Source organism: Euprymna scolopes, chromosome 6 (genome assembly GCF_053919585.1).
Source record: "Euprymna scolopes isolate OS-2025 chromosome 6, ASM5391958v1, whole genome shotgun sequence".
Classification (NCBI taxonomy): Eukaryota; Metazoa; Mollusca; class Cephalopoda; order Sepiida; family Sepiolidae; genus Euprymna; species Euprymna scolopes.
This window is the reverse complement of record NC_136487.1, coordinates 124,395,969-124,422,571: the sequence shown is the minus strand read 5'-3', so window position 1 is coordinate 124,422,571 and position 26,603 is coordinate 124,395,969. Positions and strand designations below refer to the sequence as shown.

The 26,603-nt window shown below is 34.1% G+C and overlaps 1 protein-coding gene across 3 annotated transcripts in view; it reads left to right on the top strand.

Moving 5' to 3' along the window:
* Nucleotides 1-241: 241 nt before the first annotated feature.
* Nucleotides 242-26,603, top strand: part of LOC145277924 (piezo-type mechanosensitive ion channel component 1-like) — a 562,742-nt gene continuing 536,380 nt past the window's right edge. For all 3 annotated transcript variants that reach the window (XM_080129998.1, XM_080129997.1, XM_080129996.1), the window contains exon 1: nt 242-823. In XM_080129998.1, coding sequence (XP_079986124.1) covers nt 751-823 — 73 coding nt within the window. In that variant the 5' untranslated portion in view covers nt 242-750. The remainder of the gene's footprint in view (nt 824-26,603) is intronic.

The following is a 26,603-nucleotide window of genomic DNA, read 5'->3' as shown; positions in this document are numbered from 1 at the left end:
CAATCGAACGCTAATAACAACACCCGTCGAATTTCTTCCTTAAAAACAACAAAGGCTGAGTCGATATCGTGTGATACTGTTTAGGATTAATTAGTTTGGATTTTTCTACGACTGAAATTGTTTAAATCAGGATTACTATTTTGAGATTTTTTCTCTCCAGAAGCCAAAAAGATTTAACTTCTTCGGATAACTACAGGGAAAAAGCGAAGATCTCCCAAACAAATATATTATCAACAACGTATTTTTTTTTCAGCTTCTACGGATCTATTTGCTTATATTTATTCACACGGAAACAAACAACAACATCATAATATATATATATAGCTACAAAAAGTCACAAGATGAGAAAATTATGATTAAAAAAAAAAAATTTTACAAAATATGTAAATAAATAACTCTGGCCCCTTCCCCCAAAAAACTTATAAATCCCTTTTTATTTATTAAGCTAGTACTACTTTAGCAACAGAAAAAAAAAAAAAGTAAAACAAAGTATATTTTTTTGTTGCTCCTTATTTAATCTTTTCCCCCCTTAAATTATTTACCCCCTTCCATTTGTGCACCTTCAACAAATTTCCATGTTGAGTACTATCATTTTAATGAACCATTACGGAAATTCCGTTTTATTAAAAAAATAAATAAAATAAAAACAAATCTCTTAAAGACTGGAGGAAATTGTTTAAAACATTGTTTATTTAGCCCATGTGGCAATAAACCTGCATTCCGCGTCGTCCTTAACACATCGCCATCATCATGGCAACTAAGGTGACCCGGCTTTTGGCCTACGTTCTTTTTCGGATTCTTTTGCCCTTATCACTGCTCATAGGTAAGTAAAACCAAATCTATTTTATTTATTGGCGGACATGTACGTCGATAACGCAGGGTCAACCCTTTTCGCCTCTTTTTACTAGAAGTAAAATGAATGCAGTTTTTATGTGCATCTGTTATCGCGCTATTTTTAAAAGAGTATTTTCGAGTTAAATTCAATTTTTTACTATGTTTTTGTTTATTAAATTGTTACAATAGTTACAAAACGCCCTCCCAATGTTAAGAACGGGGTTCTAAATGTTTCAGTGCGGTAACGTAGATGCACAATTGCCGAATTTTTACGAACCGTGCTATATATATATTTTTTTTTTTAGATACTTTTTTTTTTTTTTTAAAGTTAATTCCAATTTTTACGTTATCTTTTAATTAAATTAAGTGAAACTACAGAATAGTTAACCCTTTCCTAACGGGTTTCTAAATAACGTTATTATTTCAGCACGGTCCGTCTGCATTAAGTACCGCAAAGTGTAACAACTACACTTCTTTTCTGTTCTCAGATCAGCGAAGGAGAAATCCCTCTAGATTGAGGCAATTTAAGTTTTTGTCTAAATTCAGTGCCCCTGCCCCATTCAGGGGTAAATGGGTTATCCCTTCATTAAAAATTGATCGTGTAGAACTTCTACACACGATCAATTTTTAATGAAGGGATAACCCATAGGTTTCGGGACAAGATCAAAGTGTAGTATCTGTTCTCCAGATGCTGCAGTTGCTGCACTTCTATTTCTTGTTCTCTTTCGGTGGAGGAGAAATCCTTCACGACTGAGACAATTTTTATTTTTGTACCTTTTCTCCACGTTAAAAAACGACCCTGGTGTCTAACTCTGCCCCGTGGGGAGGCATAGTAAATAGGTACACTAACTACGCCCTTGTTGGAAAGCAATTAAATAGGGACAACGAACGCAGGAAAAAAAAAAAATGCCGCTTCGTTTTATTAAAAAGTAATATTGCATAGACTGCCAAAATTTATACGTGTATTATCTATTTTAGATGCTTATGCAGTTTTGGGTTTACGGACTGTGCTATTTTTTATTTATTTATTTATTTTTAGATAGGATTTTCAATTTAGTCAGTTTTTACGATATATCGTGTTTATTAAATTAAGTGAAAGTAAAAAAAAATAGTAAAAAACAAAAACTCCACTTAAATAAGGTAAATTTTTACTTATTTTCCACCTTAACAATCACCTTTAAAATGACGCTTCTGGACAGGTTTTCGGGTATGCTGAAAACGAATATTACATTTAAATTTTCCGCAAACAAGTAGTTTTCCTGATATTAAGCAATGCAATTCCTTATGTTATAACTGGTGGAAGTGGTGGCCACTGTTCTACGCGCAAGCGCACGCTAAAATGTCATTAATGTCATTATTTCATGATTATCATAGATTACAAACTTAAGTATCATAACGGTAAAAAAAAAGAAAGAATGAAAAACAAATGAATTTAACTTTTAAGAAGAGTGTTCACTTTCTCGTTATAACGTTCTATTTCATAGCTACCTCTTTTCCGACGTTTCACGTGATTAAAACATAAGGAGAAAGTGCTGAACCCTCTTAAGTAATTTTTTTTTTTTTTTTTTTTTTGCCTGCTAATCATCGAAAAAAAAATTAAGTGAAAGACGCATTTTGAGGGAGTGGACACTCGTACAGGTCCGCCACAAAATGTCCTCCCCTAATAAAAATGAGTTCCTAAATCTTATTTCAGCGCGGTCCTTATTCTGCATAAGTACTAAAAATGAATTGCTTCTTAATCCTTCGAAATTGGACAAGAATTTGAAACCTTTTTAAACTGTTGTATAGAAATTAATTTAATTTCTGACTTTATAATGCTTAAGCAAATTCTTATTAATTTGAATGTTTTGGATTTAATCACGTCCAATAATTTTATTGTTGAAAACACAATTATAATTTTAATGGCAGGGAGACCTGACGTTGTCTGGGATTGAATGAGGATCAACTAATCTTCCGCCCTCTCCTTATACTTTTACTGTCATCGAAATTTGAAATCTACCCTTTTTTTTTTCTTTTAATCAAATCGGTTGATTGCTTGCTCTAGTCGGGGATCCACCACGGTGCAGTTGCAGTACTGCAGTGCACCGGGAGAAAGCTCCGCAGTGACTTAGGCCACAATACATTGTTGTCTACATTGCACTGTAGAGAACTTACTATTGATTTTATGAAATTATTTTTATAATGGGTTGAATAAAAGTTCAAAATGCAAAAGTCAAGTATCATACTTCAATTGTGCTTTAAACGGAAATATTTATTCCGAACGCACTATTGTCGTGATTTTATACGCCTGCCCCGTCTACTTGTGTGCTGATAAAACTCAAATGTCCTTGTGGTGTTAGACTGTAAGGGTGTTAACATTGGTCAAAATTAGACGGTTTCTTACCTTCTTTAATCAGATTTTTTTTTTTCGATTTTCGATACTTATTCGAGGAATTCCGATACAAAAGCTATCTAAGAACACTTCTAGACACGAAGTAGATTTGTGTCACATTTCAAAAATCGGCCCAGCAGCAGCAGTTTCGGAATCCATGGGACCCCCCCCCCCCCTACAGACGCGCAAAAGTGCTTTTTATATACAAGTAGAGCGAGAGCAATTTGGTTTCTTTATTAATTCAAGTGTTTACGTTGCCGCCTACGGGTTAACTTGATAAACCTTTTTAGGCTGATGTTGCCATTTCAGGCACGCCATGCGAAACGAGCGAATGTGAAAGATTTTTACTTTTGCAGTTTCCAGATCGTGCTGACATGATACGTTAGTATGAGGAGGGCGTTTTGTAACTATTTATGTACTAACTTTAACCTGTTAGTCTGTGGAGCGCAATATCGCGGGGCTGTTTCCCAGTAACTATATGGTCGTTATCAAATCTAATGAAAATAAGTTCTGGTACCGTCCTCCTCTTAAATAATCAAGCTAAATTTCTTCCTCCGTCACCGATCAAGGTGTTGTCTTGTGCAAACAAGTTTTTGAAATGCTGCTTCAACTTCACCGATCAAGGTGTAGTCCACACTCATTAGCCCTTATCCTCGAGTGGCCCCACTAATATATATATATAGGTGCCCCCCCCCCCAAAAAAAACAAAAAACAAAAGCTAAATGGAGGCCATCTAGAACATATGCTGTAGAACGGAGAAAAAAAAGGCATAAGACCCTAGTGTTTTGATGTAATGTTTTGAATATAATAAACTGGTTATGACCAAAGTTTCATTTCATTCGGACAAAACACTAAGAAACGGGGCCTAATTAGAATTGGGGCCCGTTTTTTTTTGGGGGGGGGGGAAGGTCGCCCTATTTAAAGCAAGATACCGTGAAAATTGAATTTAATTTGAAAATCTTATGCCCCAATTTCTTCTTTCGTTCGACTTAGTTCATCCTCGGTACTTATACAAAATTTGAACCTTACTGCCCTTTTAACCTTTAACTAACCCTAACATAACTTTTAGATTTAGTTCGGTTCAAATGATTTTAGCACCACTTCCTAATCTGTCCTTTTCACTCCAACCCTAACCCTAAAATGCTGTACTTCTATGGACATTTTGCAGTATAGACAACAAAACGACTGGTCTAATTAATGAAAAAAAAAAGAAAAAAAAATTGTAAAAGGAAGCAAAATCACTAGATTACGCTTACAAAAAGATAAATCGACAGGGAGCGAGCGTAATTCTAAATATCGAACAAAATTTATTCCCACCCCCATGTAAACTTTATCGAAAACATTTTTTCATTAATAATTTTTCTACGCTATCATTTTTCGTCATTTTTGGATATGGTACTATTTGCGGCATGACAGTTACGTAGGTACCATTTGTTACTTGAAATTCAGTATTTTTTTCGTTTGTATAATATAAAAACACCCCTATATTTCAGCTTATCTTTTGTGCAAACATAAGTTTTTGAAATGCTGTTTCTTCACCAGCATTTTTTTTTTGTTTCCTCTGGTTTTAGCTCGATGCAATTAATCTCCATCTAAAAAATTCTATTAGTACTGATTTGTTTATTATCAGATTACAACAGTAACACAAAAATATTTGTTTAGATTGTTCGGTTGTTACACTAATTTACCGTAATTAGATCCCCCCCACACACGCACACACATCACGCACTTTTCATAGCTTTAAAAAGTAATTTTCTGGAAAGAGAAAGGTTAAAAAAAAAAGAAAAAAAAAAAAGAAGTCAACCTCCATCCTTATTCATCATTTCCAAACCAAACCATGAAATAAAAATGATCCCTCCCTAGCAAAAGGAGAGACAGTCTGGCTTAATAAAAATTGCCTGAGTATCTCCATAGTCCATACTCCATCGCCGTTCCCCTGTAGGGGTGCCTCCCTCACGCAACAAGCGACAAACTTGCCCCACCCGAAAGCCAGAAGGATGGACCTCCTAGGTAATACCTTGGCGGCGTACCTCAGTGTGACAGATAGTGGTCCACTTGTCCACGTAAAAGGCCTACAACCTGTCTGGCTAATTAAGAACGGATTCGTGACTGGTACTTTCTACCAGCGGCATGTGAGTTGCTTATAATCGCATTGCAAACCTTCCCTTAACCCCTCTCTACCATCAGAAAATGAACCATAGCCAAAACTTCGTTACACATACTTACACATTTCGGCATTTGTGCAGGATACGGACCGTGCTGAAATAATGTGATTATTGCGAAACCCATTTTTAACATGGAGACGGAGACGTTTTGTAACTATTCTGTACTTTAACCTATTTAATAAGCAAGATATCGTAAAACTTGATTTTTAATTTGGAAATCCGGGCATTTTGCAGTAAAAACAAATTATTACCAAAGGCAAGATAAGTTATCTTATCTACCTAGATAAGTTTTTTTATGTGTTAACTTATTTTAAAGCGTTTATTTACTTTGAATAGCGAGTAGTGGGGAGTGTAAGTCACACAAGAAAAATGTCAGACTAGTCATCTGACGAGTCTCGATAATCGCTCAAAAGTCGAAAATTAAACAAAATACTGGTCGAAACTCACCCAATGAAAGTCACAGTAACATTTATTTGGTTTTTGACTGTTGTTTTTACTGGAAAATGGCCGAAAATCTTATCTAAAAATTGGACGGTTCGTATTTTGTATAAGCACCCACATTTCTGAATTGTACATCGTTTCACATTGATATTTTTTTCAATGATAAATTTTGATTAGGAACATCAAGTTTACAAAAAGATTTTATTGATCGTAAACAGTCACCCCCCTCCCCCCCCGTGCTATGAAAATTTGGTTCTTAATAGTGTTTTGAAGAATTAACAAAAGTTGAATAAGAGGCGGTAGAGGGTAGGTTGTACGCATAAATTTTCAATCAAAATTTGCTTTGGTATTTTTTGAAATGAGAATCGATAATTCGGACTATTCGGACGACTGTTCTCATCTTGATTGTTATATATCTACATTTCTTTTTGCTCCTATAATTACTGGGATGATGGAGATCTTCCTGCAATTCCAGTTTCTTTTCATGTCATACATAAAAAGGTATTTCGTTATCTTTTCTCTCTCTCGGCTCTGTTTAGCCCAGCATCATTAAGGACACTGACTTCTTCTAAGGTTGCTTCTTTCTCCTCGTCTCGTATCACTTTCAGATTTAATAGCTCTGTTTTCTAGGTACGTAGTTGCATAGTCATTGTGGATGATGTATGATTTATTTCCAAGACTTGCTGCATTTGACATTCAACTTTTTACAGCTGGTCCAGTGGAAAGATTTAATCACTCCATTGTGTCACACCATATAGTAGCAGTCTCTCAGCAGAACCTTACAGGTGGATCACACTCTCTACTTCTGTGTGGCAGGACCTGCACTTGTTGTCAACGCTAAGACCACTTATTTTCTTAAAATCATTGGTCATCAATCCTTGATCTTGGGCAGCCATTATAATCCTCTCCTGATGATAGTTGAGCGATCCTCTTGTTAGCCAGTCTAAAGAAAGAGGGTCAATTTTTGTTGAAGTGAATGTCCCTAATGACAGATGAAAGGGAGAAACAGACCAAATATCAAGGTCTCATGTATGATATGAAAAGAAGGTGGGATCTTAGGGAGACATCAATCATACCAGTTATTATAGGTGCCATAGGGCTTATGAAGAACCTGAAGTCCTACCTAACTAATATGCCTGGTGAACCAAGTGCAAAAGAAATCCAGACAATTAGACTTTATGATACGACAAGGATACTAAAAAGAGCTCTCTGTAGGTTTCAACAAAAAGCAGAGGAATCTTGACAACTGGTCTGGCTGCCCCATACCCAGCATTACAATCTTCAAAGAAAGAAAGAAAAAAAAAATAGTCTTCCTTATCGATATAGTCCTGGGTGAGTTCATTCATAAAATATTTGGCATGATGTTGGTTGACCCATTCTTTTTCAATTTTTTGCAATGGAAGGTTTTGGTGTATTTTTGGTGACTGTTTAAGACTTTGTTTCTTATGTCTCATTTGTAAGATAGTCTTGTCCAAATTGTTTGGCTAGTTTCGTGATGGAGATTGTTTTGCTGGCTCTTGTTTTGTGATGTTGATGTACCATCTTGAGGTTTGAATTTTGTGAGCTCATCAGATATTGCCCAGTGCTCACAATAGTGGGACGATGTTGATGGTCAATTTCTGTGAGACCCATACCTTCTTTTCTAGGAGGACACTGGTTTCTATGTGTCATTCTGTACAATAACATTTGCTTTGTACATTGTTATGAGGTTTTTAATGATTTTAACATACAAATATAACATTGATAACCCACGTTCTATTAATGCAGCGTAGGATCGAGTTAGTAAGCATTTTCTTTTTTAACCTTAAAAATTTGACTGCCATTTTGGAAATACAAAAAAAAAAAAAAAAAAATAGTTACTCGTTTTCTGCAACCGAGTGTTAACTTTTATCTCCAAATAACTTTATTTTTAAATTAAACATTACCTACATCATTAAAAAAAAGTCAGTTATAAGAAGTTCTTGTGCAGTTTTTCTTTTCTGTTGATATTTACTTACGGTTGGAAGATTTTACACAAGGTCAAAAAAGAGGAAGTTGGAAAGCCAACGTCCCAGAGAAAGAACACTCTGGCCTCTAAAAATAAAAAAAAAATGCCTGGACTGCCTCATCGACATTCCCTGGGAGGATGGATCACCTAGAAGTGAACTTGACGCAAGACCATACATCTCGGCCAACATAACAAGCTACCACGACAAGGGCATAACTGTCATGTTAGATGAAGCATGCATCCATTTTATTAAAGCCATCAACAGTAGACAGTGTTTCGGTTATATTGTCAGTTAATGCTCATATATAGTCATTAGTAATTATCTACTTAATATTCAACATACCACTACATCATAAGCTCACACAAGGTTTCCCTTCTAAAAAAAAAAATTAAAAACACATTTTGAACTAATCCTCTAATCTCCTACACCAACAGGGCTACCTAGCATTGCCTGGGGGGCGTGGATGGTAATAGTGAAAACAACAAAACACAAAAGAAAACTTGGTATTTGTGCAACTGTTAACGCGCTTAAATAATATCGTTATTTAAAAACCCATTCCTAACATGGGGGAGGATGTTTTCTAACTATTCTATGCTTTCACACAACAATTTGATAAACAAAAGATAGCATAAAATTTGAATTTAACTTGAAAATACTATTAAAAAATAGCGCACTAACATAGCACTAAAAATTTTCTTTTAAAACTTCTCTCTCACTCCCCACCTCTCTCCTCATCTTATTGAAATTTATGAAGCTCTCATTGGTCAGTGTGGTCATTTATATTCTCTCTGTAAGGGTAATGTGTATTGGCCAAATGTATACCAAATCAGCTCCCTTAATGGGTCATGTGAGCTAGCGTCTATAAACTGAAACGCTTCGGGCACCTACTTCTATGTTATATTGTTGCGTTATTGGAAGCTATAAGATACTCAAAGATGGGTGACTGTGGGTTTTTTTTTTCTCTACCTTAAGGATAGTTGATTGGTTAAAACGGTGAGTTAATCATTGCTTCCTTAAAGGTCACGTGAACCAGCTTAGGGCTCCTGCTCCCTCCCTCCATTATTCACTATTCGATTACGGGTTGACTGCATTTTGACACAAGCCATAGAAGTTTAATGTAAAGCAAAGACCAAAGCCCATCTGACGACCAAGAAAGTCAGAAACTGTTGGAGTCGAAGTGCATGCACCTGTTAACGGAACATTCTTCACATGAAATAAGTTCCCGTAAATACACATGCTCGCAAATCCCTTTTTTTATTTTTTATTTTTATTTTACTGTTTATGTCATTCTTTATTAATTGCCTAAATAAGATTATTCTGTTAATAGATACATTGTTGTGCCTTTTCTTCAAAAGCTGTCGCTCCCAGTTCAACTTTCAACACTTGAATATTTTTTTTTTTTTTTTTTTTTTTTTTATGAAAATTCTTTCGGAAATAGAAATAATCACAATGTTAAAAGAGGAGATAGCCTGAGATGGTCTTACAACACTCCCTCCCCTCTTGAATTGAATATTCAAATATCGTACAATAGTACATTAAAATAAGTAATACTGTATCGGACACAGATACCAAATTTCTATTGTTTTTGAAATAGGACGAACAGAAAATCATTTTTATTTTCATTATAAAAAAATGTAATTATTTTATCCGTCACCCCCCACCCCCCGGCGATAAACCTGACTTTATTGTTCGTTTGTCCTTAGGACATTGTCCTACGACTAAACTTTCTATCCGAAAGTTTTACTGACTTACGATTGTTTTGATTTTATAATTTTATTTTGTTTACAGTACACATCAGGATTAAAAACAAAACCAAAACAAGATTTCATATTTAGTGTGTGTGTGTGTGTATGTGTGTGTGTGTGTGTGGGGGGGGGATGTAACTATCCCAACATTTTAACCGATTTTAAAATCACTAAATATTTAGCATTACAGTAACCCCCCCCCCAAAAAAAAAACCCTGTGATATATTTCATAAACGTAATAATGGACTTGTGTTGGTGGTCTATACATTTTAATTTTGTTTGTAGTTTAAAAAAAAAAAAAAAACCCCAAACATTGTCATCTTCTATAATATAAATCTCGTCTGTCAATCAATCAATCAAAAACCTTCAACAGAGGCGACGGATCCTGACAAGATCGGTATCATTTTGAAGCTCGTCATCTCGGAAGACAAATATCGAAAAAATTGACCGAAAACATTAATTCCTTCACGCGAAACTCCGTTTTGTACAAGGAAGGCGTCGTTTTTTGTTTTTTTTTGTTTTAAAAAAATTTTTTTTTTTGTTTTTGTTTTTAGCAAGTCATCGTGAATTCAGTTAATTTCAACGCTTTTAACTTCCTGTTGCATGATGGAGACATTGACGTCAGATTTTCTTTCACTTTCTTTTCTGCCTTCACGGCACGGGTTCGAGCCTGCCTATTACCACTTTTCTTTTTTGCTCAACACACACCTCCGGGAACCTAGGCTAGTCTATGACTAAGTTGTTTTAACAACAAATGCCTAAGAAAAAAATCGAGCATTTATTACCATAGACAACTAAATGAAAAGCTGAAATATACAACAAATAAATACTATCAAAGTTAAAAGAAAAAAGATTTTTTTTTAAATAAAGCAGTTCAGAGATTAATTGACTTTGTGAAATTCAGCAAATAGGGTTCATTTTTTTTTTTTTTTTTTTTTTTTTTTGCTGCAGCATTGTCGTCAGAGTACCACGTGACCAAACTTTTTTGAAAATGAAAACGCGGCTCGAATCTGACACCATTGCGCTATTTGCACCAAAGATTTTAATCATTTAATAAAATATAACATTTTTCTGTTGTTTAAATTTTCAAATTAAAAAACAAGATATTTTTTTCTCCTATTTTATAGTATTATGGGGTCATATTAAGATTTTCCCAGGCCTTTGCATGCCACCGTCTTAATCTAGCAAAATATTTTGTCTATAAAAAACCGGTCTATTTGCTTGCTTTTCTTGTCTTCATGTTGCCATGGTAACGTTTCTTGTAAGCAAACAGATTTTCCCTTTTCTCTGTATCGTTTACATTAAAATGTCAGCAGGGTGAAAAAAAAAACAAACAATATGAATGAACCAAGTAAATTAAGTGTTTTTACCACTTGCAAATGTTAACTCGCTATTTTCTATGTGTGTGTATATATATTTTTTTTTTCTCGATCCGCCCCCCCCCCACTTTTTAACAACAGCAATCAGGATTTTGCAAGACGCTATTAACGGAAGTCTGTATTGATTCGATTCTTAGTTAAACGGATATCTGCAAAACTATCTCTGCATATATACGAGATCATGTGATGTGAGATTTATGAAGCTTTTTTTTTTTTTTTTTTTAGGTGTCGAAATTTAACTTGAATTAAATAACAGAAAAATATTTTTATTATACAAATGTTTGGTTTATTCCAAAGATTAATTCTTACCATTTATAATTTAAATCCAATTGCGGCCATATGGCCTCGTGACTTGCGCGTATACAGGTCCAAACGCATTAAATTAGGCCGTATTTCGGCAATAACACTTCGAATGTTGTCTTCCAAGTTGTCTATTGTCTGGTGATCAGTGTAGACGTGGGATTTTGAATAAGAAAGTAATCTGATAGTTAAATCGCGTGAACAAGGTGGCCAGTTGACAGGTCCATTTCGTGAAATTATTTGTTCATCAAATGTTTTTCTCTGTAAACTGATCGTATCACATATAATTTAAAACGCTGCTAGAGTATCAGTTTTATAAGGAATTGCCAAACCCAGCTGAACTCTAAATAACCAATTGTTGCCAAATCTGCAATTAACGAAAATAGTTGTTCGCTGCCTAAAAAAAACAAAAAACAATCCTATATAAAAACACTTACCCGGGTGTTTGGAGGTGTGTTGAGCAAAAAAAAAAAAAAAAAAGTTGGCAGGCGGGCTCGAACCCGTACTGCAAAGGAAGAAAAGAATGTGGAAAAAACGTGACATCTTTGCTGTTGCACCCATCGCCAAACCAGAAGTGACATGGGTTTAAATTAATGCTAGTCAATCGAAAAGAGGCGATGACTTTCGAAAATATCGGTGAAAAAAGTGACCCCTCTTTGTAGAAAAATGCTCAGTGTAAGGTGAAGGAATTTGTTTTCAGACAATTTTTTGATATTTGTCGTCCGAAGGGTCGAGCTTCAAAACGCTACCAATCTTGTGAAAATCCGTTGCCTCTGTCAAAAGTTTTAGGGGGACATACACACATACATACATTTTAAACAGACAGGTGAGATTTATATTATAGAAGATAAGCTTCCTTCCTTCACATTGCCCCATTGTATCTTTCCACTGGCTTCTTGACTGATATTGCTCACTTTGAGAATCTCAAACTTAAATAATGTCATATGAAGAAATGATTTCTCAATATATTTTCGATATACTTAGAGATTGCGCTACCTGAAATGTATTAAAGTAATACCAAGGAAGAACAAAATCACGCCTTCGTTTTATAAAAATTAGTCTTTGAGCATGTATTTTTGCCTGAAGTAGTTGCATTTTCATTGATTAGGCTATATCGTGGAGATGGAAGATTAATTCCAAATGATATTTTCTGTGCAGATGGAAAAAAAAGAAACACCTACCCTTTCACAGCTTTTATTTAACAGGCCGCCTGGCGTTGCCCGGTCATAATATAAATTTCGCTTGTCTATTTAAATGTATGTATGCATGTATATCTACCTAAAACTTTCAACAGAGGCAACGGATTTTCACGAGATTGGTATCGTTTTGAAGCTTGGCCCTTTGGACAACAAATATCAAAAAATTGGCTAAACACGTTAATTCCTTCACACTTAACTGAGCACTTTTCTACAAGGAGGGGTCGCTGTTTTCTCATATTTCCAAAAGTCATCCCCTTGTTTTCGATTGACTAACGTTAATTTAAACCTACATCACTTCCGGTTTGGCGATGGGCGCAAAAGCAAAGACGTCATACCTGCCTACTACCACAATTTTCTTTTTTTTTTTTTTTGCTCAACACACACCTCCAAACACCCGGGTAACGCCGGGTACCCGGGCTAGTATTTTAATAAGTACAGAAACTGAGATGTGCATGCGAGTATCGTTTGCTACAAAAAAAAAAAAAAAAAAAATCTGTATATTTATTGGTTACATATAGGTACACGCACAAAATCTTGACAGTTTTATTAATAAAGGTTTATGTTAATTAAAATCACCAAAAAACCTTGTACATTTTAAGATGCAATATTATGGTAGTGTGCACACTATTAAAAATGGCATTAAAATATCCTTTGTAAGTTTTCACACTTATGTTATAAAATAAGGTCTCAATTGGTGAAGTAAGAATAAAATCTCTCGAACTGGAGAGTTGAAAGAAAAAAAACGTCTCATTACGGAAATAGTGAAGAAAGGGTTTATTTAACTTATTTGTTATCCCTCTTCACCTAAACAAAATAATTACATCTGGCACACTTTTACTTTAACTTTTGCATGGCTGGACGAATATATATATATATATATATATATATATATATATATATATATATATATATATATATATAGGGTGGAACGATAAATTTGTCGCCCTAAAGAAAGCAACACTACAGTTTTATTTTAAAACTTATTGAAAAAAATCTATTCAGGCAACTTATGTAGTAGAGCTTACATCTATTCAATGTAGCCGCCTTTAGTCTCCATCACTGCCTTGTTATAGGTTCGGAACTAGGAGCCTGTTTTTTTTTTCACAATCACCGGCAGGAGTTCGGCGGATGGCGACGATCAGGCTGGCTTTGGTGTTGTGTGTGTGTGTGTGTGGGGGGGTCATGTTGTTTATGTTCTCAACATATGACCAAACGAAGTAGTTCAGTTCTGGAGAAGGGGGCCAGTGAGAAGGGTACAGTCATAGCACGCCTTCTGAAACCAGGTGCCGAGTCCTTCTGCCACACCCAGAGTTTGCTAGTGGCCACCTGGTTGCATGAGGGTATCACCACACTCTTCAGCACATCCAGGCACACTTCGGTGTTGACTTTTTTTTTTTTTTTTACATAGGAGTCACTACTTAAGGCCTGTAGGCCATTCGAGGATAAGGGTTATTGAGTGTAAAGTAGTCAATGGGATAATATTGTAGTAATCGTTAGTAGTGGGAACTTAGTAAATTGGACTACTTAAGGGAACGGTTCGTCAAGAATTTTTTTACATTGGCCTTGAAGACTTTCAAATTGTAGTCGGCTAGAAAACGGGCAAACAGAAGAGAATTCCACAGGCGTGCAATTCTAAGAAAGAAGCTTTGTTTATGGACTCTATGCTTAGGTTTAGGTACAGATAAAGAGTGAGAGAAATTATTGACAAGCTAACTTTGAAGATGTGAGATGGCATGATGTGGCCCTCTCTTGAAACCACCCCATAGACCATAAACGTGGCCGGAAACTTTGTTGAGCAGTGCCCTCAAACGTTGAACCATTCAGATTTGCATTTTGAGGGTGCTGGCAATGGTCCTGTTGTCATAACTTGGATCAGTAGAAAGCATGAGTTGTACAGTAGCATATCTCCGATCTCGCTTGTTAAACATTGTCACTTACAGACATGATAGAAGGCTCCTATCGCACTTGGTATTTGTACACAACTGGCCAACTAGTAGATGGTCTGCAACAAAAAAAAAGAAAACCGGTTTTCATCAAATGAAAAAATAATCATGTCGTATTTTCAAAGGTGACAATTTTATCGTTCCGCCTTGTATGTACATGTTTTTAAATCTCCGAAACAGCTACATAGTAGACAGCTAATGATCATCGTTTTCTATTTAACAATTTTAGTTAAGGTTTTCTTTTTTCATCCTTATATAGTTGAATACTCTTTTGTAATTATAGACTTTTTAGATTTTAGGATATGCAAGTGCTAAGTCTGTGATAAGTCAAATTTATTTTTTGAAGGGGGATTTAAACTGCATTCTTTTATTTTATACATTTTTTTGTTACTCAAAGATACATCTATATATATATATATATATATATATATATATATATATATATATATATATACACACACATACATTGGTCTTTATTATATGGTGGCGGATAGTACAGGGTTGCCCAGATTACAAAAATTTAAAAAAAAAATATAAAACAAACAAAAAAACTCATGATCAAAAGAGAAAAAAAAAAACACTTAAGTTACATGACACGCTTTTGTGGTTCAAGTGGTTTTGAAAATTATACCACTTAAGTGACGACCGCCAATGTTGATGCAGTTTTAAAGTCTTTTTCTCTCGAAATTTCATAAATAAAATAGTTCTTTGAACCTGCATTGATTTCCTGAGTTATTGCTTCCTTCTCTAGTTGCTTGTCAGTGTCAATACACTTATGTTCTGAGGTGTTCTCATAGAAACAAAATGTCAGAGGCTAAATCTTGGAAACGTGGGAGAGGGATACTTAGTATTTATTGACTTGCAGAGAAATAAGAGTATTCAGAAACATGATTGAGGCTTCCAAGTGAATCTCAAGGTGTAAGTCATTTGGTACCATCTTCTTCGAAGCATAACTTATCCAGATTAGGAGTAGCAAATAACTGGATGAGTATAAGATGAAGATTCTTTTTGTGCGTGTGTGTGTGTGGGGGGGGCAAAAATGTGTAAATAAATAAAATTAAAAAAATAACTTTTTTTCTCTTTGAAAAGATAAATGCCGAAATCTACAGCCCTTGTAATGACTTTAAACTATATCCGATGGTGAGGCCTCAGCTTGCGGTGTTTTTTTTGGGGGGGGTGGGAGTGGAGCCACCCTTTAATGGCCATTGCTCCCAGGTCCACTCTGACCCGAAGTGGTAGTACCTGTTAGGATCCCAACTATGGGTTAAATAGAAACCGACTTGTGTATATATACATATATACATATATATATATATATATATATATATATATATATATATATATTAAAAATTTTTCTTCAAAATAATTGAATTCAGCATTAAATCACCTGAAAAGGGTTGATATGCCGTAAAACAACCAACCAACCACCCAACAGTTTATAGTGTGCATGGAAAGTTGTATTTAGTAACGATTTCCAATAAATGTAAGTGTGCATCGTCACTGTAGATCAGAACAGCTGCTCATAAAATGCTTTTTAGTTTAAAAATTTCTTTTGTTCACCCCAAATAAGGCATATTGTTCCTTGGACATAAGGGGCTATTATTTAGGACCGTATTTATTACAGGGGACTATGTAAGGAGATAAGCGAGATGACTTTTTACATTACATTTAAACTTCAGCGTGTCAGGGAAGGAATTCCAAAGTCTAGCAGTCCGAGGAGAGAAGCTATTAGAGTAAGTTTTCCGGTATCAAGGGACTTCTACAGTAAAGAGGTGGAATTTTGTCGCTTGTCAGGTTCATCTGGGTTATGTATGTCGAGGGGGGGAATACAAGTGCAATTGGTTTATCAGAGCACATTCCATTTATATACTTGCAAAACAGGTAAAGGGGTGCAATATTATGTTGATGGGACAGAAAATGCAATTTCCCACTTAAGCGTGATAGAGTTCCTTTTTGAGTTGTGTGGACATTTCTGAAATAACATGCGGCCATTCAATTTGTATTAGACCTATAATGGAAATGCTATTTCAAACGGAAGCGTTACAGACTTAGAGACATATAAACACTTGAAGAATTGCGTGGAAACCTAACAAAAACTTAAAACATCTGGTTATGGTATGTAGTTTGCATATTTTCTGACTGTTTACCTGTTGTAAAAAGTCTGTCAGAAAGAATTTGAACATGCGAATCTAAACCTTTTTTTTTTTTTTTTAACTTTTCCTGTCTGCTGATTATTTATATCTACCACCCCCAGATAATTCGCTGTGATACTGTGTGAACCGGATACTCATTATTTGCTGGCATAGCTTGCTATTATGGAATGGCTTCTTTAGAAAGTTGAATGGGTATAGATTTTCATTCTAGTTAAGTTCCTTAACTTCATCTTTGCACTGTCTGTAGATGCGAGCTTCTTGAATTAAAATGCACCAGACGCTGTTGTTAGTTATTTTTTTCCTTTTTCTTTTACAAATCATGTTCTGCAAATTCAAAAACAGAAACAATTTTTCTCTATAAAACCAAACCTCACGAATAAGTAAAGATTCAAAGAACTTAAAGCATAACAACTTTTATCAAAATGAGTTCGGTATTAAATAACACAAAAAGGGTTGATATGCCACAAAACAGGCAAACCATCAAGGCTATCTTGTTATTTTAGGCCAAAAACTATCTTTAAAAATATTTTAAGTTTTCTTTAAATAATCTTCTAAATTACAATCTTGCGTATTTTAACATCCAAGCTTATTCAAAAAGAATTTAATTCTACAATGTTTTAAGAAAAAAGCACTAGAAAACTCTAGTCAAAAGTATTTCTGCAGTTACGGACTGTATTGGAATGTTTTTTAGAAACCCATTCTTAAAGCCCCTCTCCCCATCTTAACTGTTCTGTACTTTCACCTAACAATTTAATAAACAAAAGATACTGTAAAACTGAATTTAACTTGAAAATCCTATCTAAAAAAATAGCATGGTTCATAAACTGCAGAATTATCCAACAAACTTACGAATATTCTGCATCCGTTGTGGTATTCACTTTAAGTGTGTTGAGCAGGATTTATCTGAAGGAAAATTTTGGGGGATATTAAATTTACAAGTGATCTCACATATGCATGGATATCCTGATCAGGGGAGCTAACAACTTTAGTTTTTTTTTATAATTTTGAGGAAATTGTCGCTGTCCTTTCAAAATGATCACCCATCTAATACTGGCCTGACTTAACATGACTTAACTTTAGTGATCAATAAGAACCAGTGTCAACATGATTATGCTGTATATATTATGTCACAAGTTTACTTGTAACCGGTTTTTATTATTTCTACCTTATAAATGTGGCCACCACTTGCTGCATGAGCAGCATCAATCTAATCAGACATGCCTCGCCACACACACATGTGCATATCAGCATATCATGATCCACAGAGTTGATTACTATTGTTATCCAATGTTTAAGGTCATCAAAGTTAATAAGAAATGATGTAATACAAACAATCTTTTACATGTCTTCAGAAAAAAAAAAAAGATCTGTGGATCTGAGGCTAGACACAAAGAGCATCACATTGCAAAATTCCATCTGCTATCTCTTGTCATTATTGATAAGTGTCTGTATGAAGTATAGTCTGGGATGCTTCATATATGTTCTATCACATGCGAAATAGTGAATTGAGAGATTGGAAGTTCAGATTTGTAGACTCCTCAAATGCCGCGCAGATTTTCGACGCTTTTTCCTTCCTGAAACTTGTCATTCCTAGACTTATTTCCTTTACAGACACTTTTTAAATATTTAAAACTTACCTAAAAATAATGCAGACTTTACATATCATTAAGATTTTGATGTCCACCGAGTTGCTATACCTAAATTTCTACTTCATTTTTCGCCATTTTTATGCTTGTTTTGTCAAGTTTTTTCTCGTTAAGGTTGTATTTGCTGATGGTGGGGTTGTATTTGCTGATGGTGGGGTTGTATTTGCTGGTGGTGGTGTTGTATTCATTTTTGTGGACTGTTATCCTCATCTTTCTAGTTGTTTTTTTTTTTTTACCATGTTTCGGCCAAGTCATTCTCTAGCCTTCTTCAGATGGTTAACCGTGATGCGATAGGAATGCTGAGTTTTGTAATTACTGCCTTCTATAGTTGGTGTCTCACCACATTGTTTTGGCCAACTAATCCTCGGGCCTGTTTTGGGGAGCATTGAAACAGGTATCTATAATGCTGATCTGGAACCATAGACCAGAGGATGAGTTGGCCAGAACGTGGTGAAAGAACAACTATAAAGATTAGGATAAGTCTGCAAATAATGAATAACAAATTATGAAACCTTATCTCAAAGGATTAATTCCCCGCCTCCCCCGCCCTCCACTTACTCAAGAATGAATGATAACCCATATGTATTCCTGCTCCCTGCCATAAACTCCCATGTTACCAATTTTTTCTGTCCAAATTTTTGCAATTTTTTTGTTTTATTCCATTTATAACATCCGATGTCTTTGCTGTTTATGAACGTGTGACCCTCGTGATGTTATTGCAATGAATTTTTATTTTTATAGAAAAGTCGTCTTTGATCTGGGTATAGTTGTTTTCAATTGAATCTCTAGACGTGCACAAACACCACAAATATATTATAGACTAGCCCCCCCCCCCTGGGCCTTGATAGTTTGTCTAATGTGTGTGTGTGTGTGTGTGTGTGTGTGTGTGTGTGTGTATTAAACAGTTTTAAAAATCAATGCATAGTTAACGCGAAATAAATGGTTTTCATTATTAAAAGAATTTCCAAGGCAAATTTATGTCACATCAAAGTTATAATCTTATTAAATAATGTTTTAAGCTCTATTAAGAAAATCTAAATCGGTCAGTTCGTAGAACATCAGATTGAAGATCTCAATGTTTCGATTTCTGGTCATGGCATCCGTTTTATTTGTTGGGAATTTATTATTTAGTATTAATGTAATACTAGCGAGACCTGTGGAAATTCCCCAGGGGACTCGTTCATATGTAAATATATTTATGTTGGCATTCTGTAGATGTTTAGCGTAAATAGACGCTCTGATATTATTGTAACTTTTTTGTTAAAACTGCAAAAGTATTTTTCTAAGCTAGCACGAACGCCCGGCAAAGGTTGGTCATAAAGTACGCTTAAATATATTTTAATTCTTGCAGATTTTGTATATATTATTATAGTTAATGTTCTACCGATTTTTATATATTATAAAGTTGCGATTTCAAAAATAAAAAGAATATATCTATACGACTTGGGTGCATTAGCTTGAATTGAAACCGAAATAAAAACTTTTGAAAAAAAAAAAAAAAATATATATATATATATATATATATATACATATATATATATGAAGAATTCTTGATAAAATTATAAAAAAAATAGTTGACTTAAGTGCCATCAGCTATAATCAAAACCGAAACCAAAACTCATGATGAATTCTTGGTAAAATTATTTATGACAAGAAATGGAAGTACGTAACAATTAAACGACCCGGATGTAAGCGTGACACAGAAAATAACACACGCTATCGTATTAATATATAGATTTTCCATTTATAAAAGAAGTTAATCAATATCGAAGTGATATCAACTCTGCAGTGTAATTGTTTACAAAAATTTTGACTGACATTCGCATACACACAGAAAATATCCCTTATGAATGGGTGTCCATTAAAAGAAAACCTTCCATAAAATGTTGAAGTAATTTTTGTTTGAATGACTTTTTTTTTTCTATGTACTATAGTTCATATTTTCTGTATTTGGTCAGTGAAAGACATCCTTCTAGACTGAGGCAATTTTTCTTTTTAGCCCAATCCAGATTTCTCCTCTTTGGGAAGCTGGGTTTTCCCTACATTAAAAACCCACCTTGTGTCTAACTCGGCCCTCATGAGGAGGCAAGTTAATAGGCACATGCATTTTAATAACCTTTATAATTTACTACACACGTCAAACTATTCAGTTACTATTTTTATTTTATATTTTGTATACATATATATCCTTCCCCAAGACCATGATGCAATTAATCGTCCATATTTATTTTCCTTCTCACGAGATAAGTTAGACACAAAGTCAGTCTTTAATGAAGGGCAGAAAGGGCCAACATTTCCAAAAGGACCACTATAGATTAAGCAAAAATAAAAGCTAATACAATGAATGACTCGGTTTGGAACTGTAAGCACTCCCTTTCGCCTGATCGAGAATAGAACAGATGCTATACTTTTATCTTATCTCAAAGTCAGGACCGATATAATTAAGTCTCCATGGATTACTTAGATTAAAAAGATTTAAGTATTTCATGATGAAACTAGATTAGTTAATGACTCAACCATTTTTTTTAAGTGAGAAATAAATACGTTCCTCTATATTGATTACTTTGCATATAACCCAAAATGTGACACATTTTCTAACAAGCAGTTCGCAACATCAATTATTACACATTAGAAGAGCGAGTAAATTTTTACGTTCTTTCCACGTCAACACTCGCCTTTTAAAATGACGACTTTATAGGTTTTTTGGCACGGTGGAAACGAATATCACATTTAAAGTTGGGGCAGGCAAGTAGTTTTCTGGATATCAAGACATTTTTTTTTTCAAATGTATTAATAAATGTCAGTGTCCATTCTTGACATGGGGAGGAGAGGGTGTTTTGTCACACATGTGCATTAGTACTTTTCAATTGAGGAAAAACATGAAAGTAATTATATTGGATGATAAATGCCTTAATATCCAGAAAACTACTTGTCTGGCTGAAATTGAAATATGTTTGTTTACAGCATGCCTGAAAACCTATAAAAGCCATCATTTTAAAGGTATGTCGAGGTGTAAAGTAAATACTGAAGGTCTTATTTGATCTGATTCACATTTACCTTATGTTAGCAAGGTTACCCAAAAAGTTCAAAAGTGTAACATATTTCTATTAAAACTTCTATCTCTTTACCTCTATCTCTCTCTCTTCCACGGTTTCTCTCTCCTCCTTCTCACCCTCATAATCCTCTTTCCAACCTATTTCTCTTTCTACCCCCCCCCACACACACCCCTCATTGTTATAAATTCCTTGAGGAATGAGTTGGCATAAGAGAATTAACTCCTTAATTTAAAAAAAAAAATTGGTTACTTCCCTTTAGTTAGTACATAATCTGGCTGGAGAAACACCCTCATCATCCCGAAATCTATGCCAGTTTAGGGTAAAAGAATGAATATTTTTTTCTAGATTTCTAGATTATCCGGCGCAACACTTATCAGAAAAATACCAACCGTGTGTGCATTTGTTTTATCGTTTTTTACTTTTAGCTGGACATACAAACATATGCAGACAACTGCTCTTTATTTTATAGATAAACTAGCGGGGGTACCCGGCGTTGCCCGGGTGTTTGTAGGTGTGTGTGTTTTGGGGTAAATGAAAGGAAATATCGTTGGTTGTTTAATAAAAACAAAACAAAAAAAAAAAACGAAGCCTTGACGCGCAGTTGGAAAATAGTAAAGTGGGGAAAAAAAAGAACGTGCGACCTGGCAGGTGCCCGTTTTTGACGAGTTAATGACGTGAACTTTGAGTGCGGGACAGTGTTTTATTTACCGCGAGTCTGTTGGCTTCTTTTTTTTTTTTTTTAATATGAAAAAGCTTAATAATGCACAAGCGGCGATCGTAAGCAATAGCTATTCAGCAGTTAACATTTTCTGCGGGACAGTTTTTAACGAGGTCAATAAACCGTTTTTTTTTGTTTTTTTTACCTAATTTTGGGGAAAATCAGCTCCCTGTTTATTAGGGGGGAGTGTCTTGTTTCGAAATGAAAGCAACCGTCTGATATGACTAAGCCGACATTGACCAAATGTTACATTGCTTTCTAGAGACCACTGGCCGTGGGCCAGAGATTCAAATCAAGTTTCGCTTTTTTATACTGAAAAGCAACACGTGCCAATCCGAAAATATCGAATATTTAACGTTTCAAAGTCTGGCAAATTAAATAGAGAGGCGACCCTCCCTCCCCCTTGTTAAGTTGTAGATATTATCATTTAGACGTGATATAAAAAGTTTTAAAAATGAGCAAAGGCCTCGAGAATCCACCGGAAAAAAGCCTTTTGAAGACATACATAAAAAGCGAACATACATACATACTCACATTTTCACTTTTATATATATAGATTGACTAGCTGACCTGTGGCTCGGCATTGTCTGGGGAAAGTAAAGTAACTTTTAAAGAAATTCTAGTCACTAACTATTGAATGTCACTTCTATTTCAATAAACGGCACAACTTTATGGATAGATTATACAGAGCAATTTATCTATTTAAATAGAATTGCTAAGCTGTATTTTTCAGATTGTTGCATTATTTCAACATGATCATACCATTAAAGTCGACTCGTTTGCACACACATCCCTATACCATCCAGATTTAATCTTCCTCTGAGATTATCGGATCTAAGCATGTCTTTAAGACTCAACAAATATATTAATTGATACTTTGATAGGTTGAAAGATTGGAAGTCTCGGATTTTTTTTTTTTTTTTTTTGCTGTGAGCTATGTGTATTTCGGATGGAGGCTTTGTGTTTAATGTACAATGTAAATAGTAATTTTCTTAGTGGAAACTTTAATTTAGGACATCAAAACTATTAAAAAATATCAGTTTCTTGTCATCAGTGTGTATATATATATTATTCATTTATACTTAGGCACTATTTTTTGTGCTTACGCAATCATCAGTGTAGGGTAACAATTCGAATCCAGTCACAAAGCTGCCTTTTGCTCCATCTGCCGAGCCTTTACCCCTGGGCCACCAAACAATTGCCATGGAAAGAAAGAGAATTAAGAACTTTATTCGCCGAATTTGGGCGACTGCAATGACAATCTAGAGATTTCACACCCAAGGAAGTCGTGAACATTGCATAGATGCTAATTGGCTGGCTTAGTTATAATTCCACAGTCATTGCCTAACTTTAAGTGTTCTTAAAGAGGCTTGATAATTATAATTAGATAATAATAAATCATTTATACCTATAGACTAGTGTTTCATACTTATGCAATCATCAGTGTCGGTAACGATTCCTGATGGTCATGAGATTCGGACCCAGCCATGAAGCCATCAGACCCAGCCATGTTTGCCAGTCTTAAGCTCGCCGTAAAACAAGTGCTTAGGCAGCCTCACATCCTCCATTCGAACAACGTGACCTATCCTAGCTGGACATACAAACACACATACAGACATTTGCCCTTTGCAAGATAGCAGAGCTCCTTGGCATTTCTATTATGTAAATTTTGCACTGTCTCTTATTATACAACAGTAAATTTTATGATCCTTTACAATTTTGAAATTATTTAATTATTGGCAATTTGTATATTCTTTTAAAAGTACTACCTTAAATGTATGTAAAAAAAGTTCAAGATTTGAGAAAAATAAGAGAAAAAATTTGCAGAGAATGTATTGTGCTATCTTTTTATAGTATTTTCAAGTTAAATTCATGTTATATAGTTCATATCTTTTCTTTTTTTTTTTTTTTTTTTTTTTTTAAATTAAATCATTAAGTGAAAGTACAGAATAGTTACAAAACGCCTTCTTCTACCCATAAGAATGGTTTTCTAAATAACTATTTCAGCACGGTAACTTCTCTCCATAAGTATCGAAAAATTCATGCTCGTTGGGTTACCTGTTGAGATTTGGTTAAATCATACGAATTGAAAGAGGGAGGGAAAGAAGATAAACTAATCCTTGAAAAAAAAATTACATTGCACTTTTGGGCTACTTCAAAAAACAAAGCAATTTATGTAGTTATTTTTATTTTTTTTTAAACATTTTGATAATTGTCAAAATAATCAGATTGGTCACTGGTCCATTGCTGGAAGTGGTGGTAGTCTAATGCATACCAATGTGGATTATGGGATCAAGTTAACTGTTCGAGTCCATCAATTTCTACTGTATTCATTTACACTATAATACGATTGTGCATGAAAAAAGTAACTTTTGTGCAGTGAATTGTTTACAATAGTGATATATATTAATCAAATTGTGAACAAACAGACGAATACAAATTATATATATATATATATATATATATATAATTTGTATTCGTCTGTTTGTTTGTTCACAATTTGATTAATATATACAAAAGGTCCATTACTTTAGTATTTCATTTATTTCTATATATAGTATGATTCTTTCAAAATATACGATTATGAGGTCACCTCATTTGCATACTATATTAAGGAAAATCGATTTTACTAAATAGCTGTATATTAGTTTAAGTTTCTAGCGAGAGAGTTGTTTTAAGTGTTCTATTTAGGATTGTCATTTCATCAACTTTAAATAACAATTATATTGATAATATATTTAATTTAATCTTTTTGGAATTATTTCCAACATCGATTGTTTTAGAAACGGGTAGAGTTATTTCCCCTGATGAGTTTTTTTTTGTTTTTTTTTTAAAACTGAAAAGATCTCATTTGTTTGTTTTTATTCTTGAAACGATTATACAGAATCTTTGAGCGTTCCAGAAATTGACCCCCTCTCTTTCCCCCAAAAGCCAGTGAAAAAAATGCCTTTACAAAAAACAATAAAAACAAGCCAATAAAAAGAATTCCACTTTGTTAAACTTTTCAAACGCGTTAATGTTTATAAACGTTATTATTTCTCCGGGGGGGGGGGGGAGGCAAAGTCGTCTGCAAATTAGTTTTTCCCTTTATTTGCGTTTCAGGTTGGAGTCTGCCTACACGACTATTTATTTTTATTTATTTTTCGATTGCTCCAGCACTCGTTGCTATTTTTATTGAAACAAAAGTTGCTTTGATTCATTTATTTATTTTTTTTTGGGGGGGGGGTTCAATGCACGAGCAACAAAAAGTGCTCAATATCGGGAGAATAGTTTCTTCTCTTTGTATCCCTTCTTCTGAAATATCTGGTGGAGAGAGTATCATGTACTTTTTTTTGAGATTACATTTACATGTTTTTATCCGTTCTTGTATTTTTGCAATTGTGGTGGGTATCGACGTTGCCCACAAAGAAAATGATTAATATTCTTAGTATAGCAGATGTGTGTCCCAAACGGAACTTTATATCAACCCGGACAACGCCGGGTACCCATGCTACTATTTTTATATATATATATTAAAGTAAATAGTGTGTTGAAAACAAATCGGAGCTCTGTAAGAATTTGAGAGCTAAAATACAAATTATTACATAATTAATATGTAATGTATATTTTTTTTTAAATAATTTGTATTAAAGTAAACAAAGATCTAGCTATATACCAGTAACACCTTATGAATCTTATTTTATTCCCATGCGTACTGGATGATGTCATCATTTCTGACATCATCTATTAAAACTAGTGGAGATAACCATGCACACTGGATGATGTCACCAAAGGATGATATCTATTAAAAAAGATGGGGGATAACTATGCACAGTGAATCGCATCATAAAATAATACCACCCATCAAACCAGAAGGGAAGAGATCTTGCATGGTATTTTATCTAGATGACCCATCTAGACATTAAAATCTATGGGTCTCGCTTATCCTGAGTATTTGCAGGATAAACATTCTCAACATTTCTTCTTCTTCTTCTTCTTCTTCTTCTTCTTTTTTTTTTTTTTTTTTTTTAAATACAATCTAGAGTAATTATGTTCAATTACTGAAACTACATTTATTAGACCGAGACGATTCACACACACACACACACACACACACACACACACACACACACACGTGTCTCTATTAGTACTTTTAGTTCTTTGTATTGTGATCAGTCCTACTCTATTTTTTTTTTTATTTCTACATAAGTCACTATTTTTATAGCAATTGTGTGCGTTATTTTTATTTTCAAGATGTGAAAATATTTTCAGTTTATTTTTTTTATTTCGTTCAAAATTCCAAATTGAAACAGATATTTAGAAAAAGGTAACTTCATTTTTAATAAATGTAAATGACTTCATTTGAAAGTAAAATTTTACTTTACAAAACTAATGAAATTGTAAAAAAAAATGCAAATAAGTTTTGATCACCTCCTTGAAAACATTTTGTAACATTAAGTGAAATTGTTCGAAAAACCTCAAAATGTAGGTTAATATTTATTAAATGATTGAAATCATTAAAAAAAATTTTTTCTTTTCTGAGACTTTCGGTGTAATACACCTTTTTCAAAGGTAATTTTTTTTTCTTTAAGTTTCTTTTTTCCCATAACTTTCTCTTCATTTTTGCACTAATTCACCTAAACTAATATAAAAGATAATTAAGCTAAAACAACAACAACAAAAAAC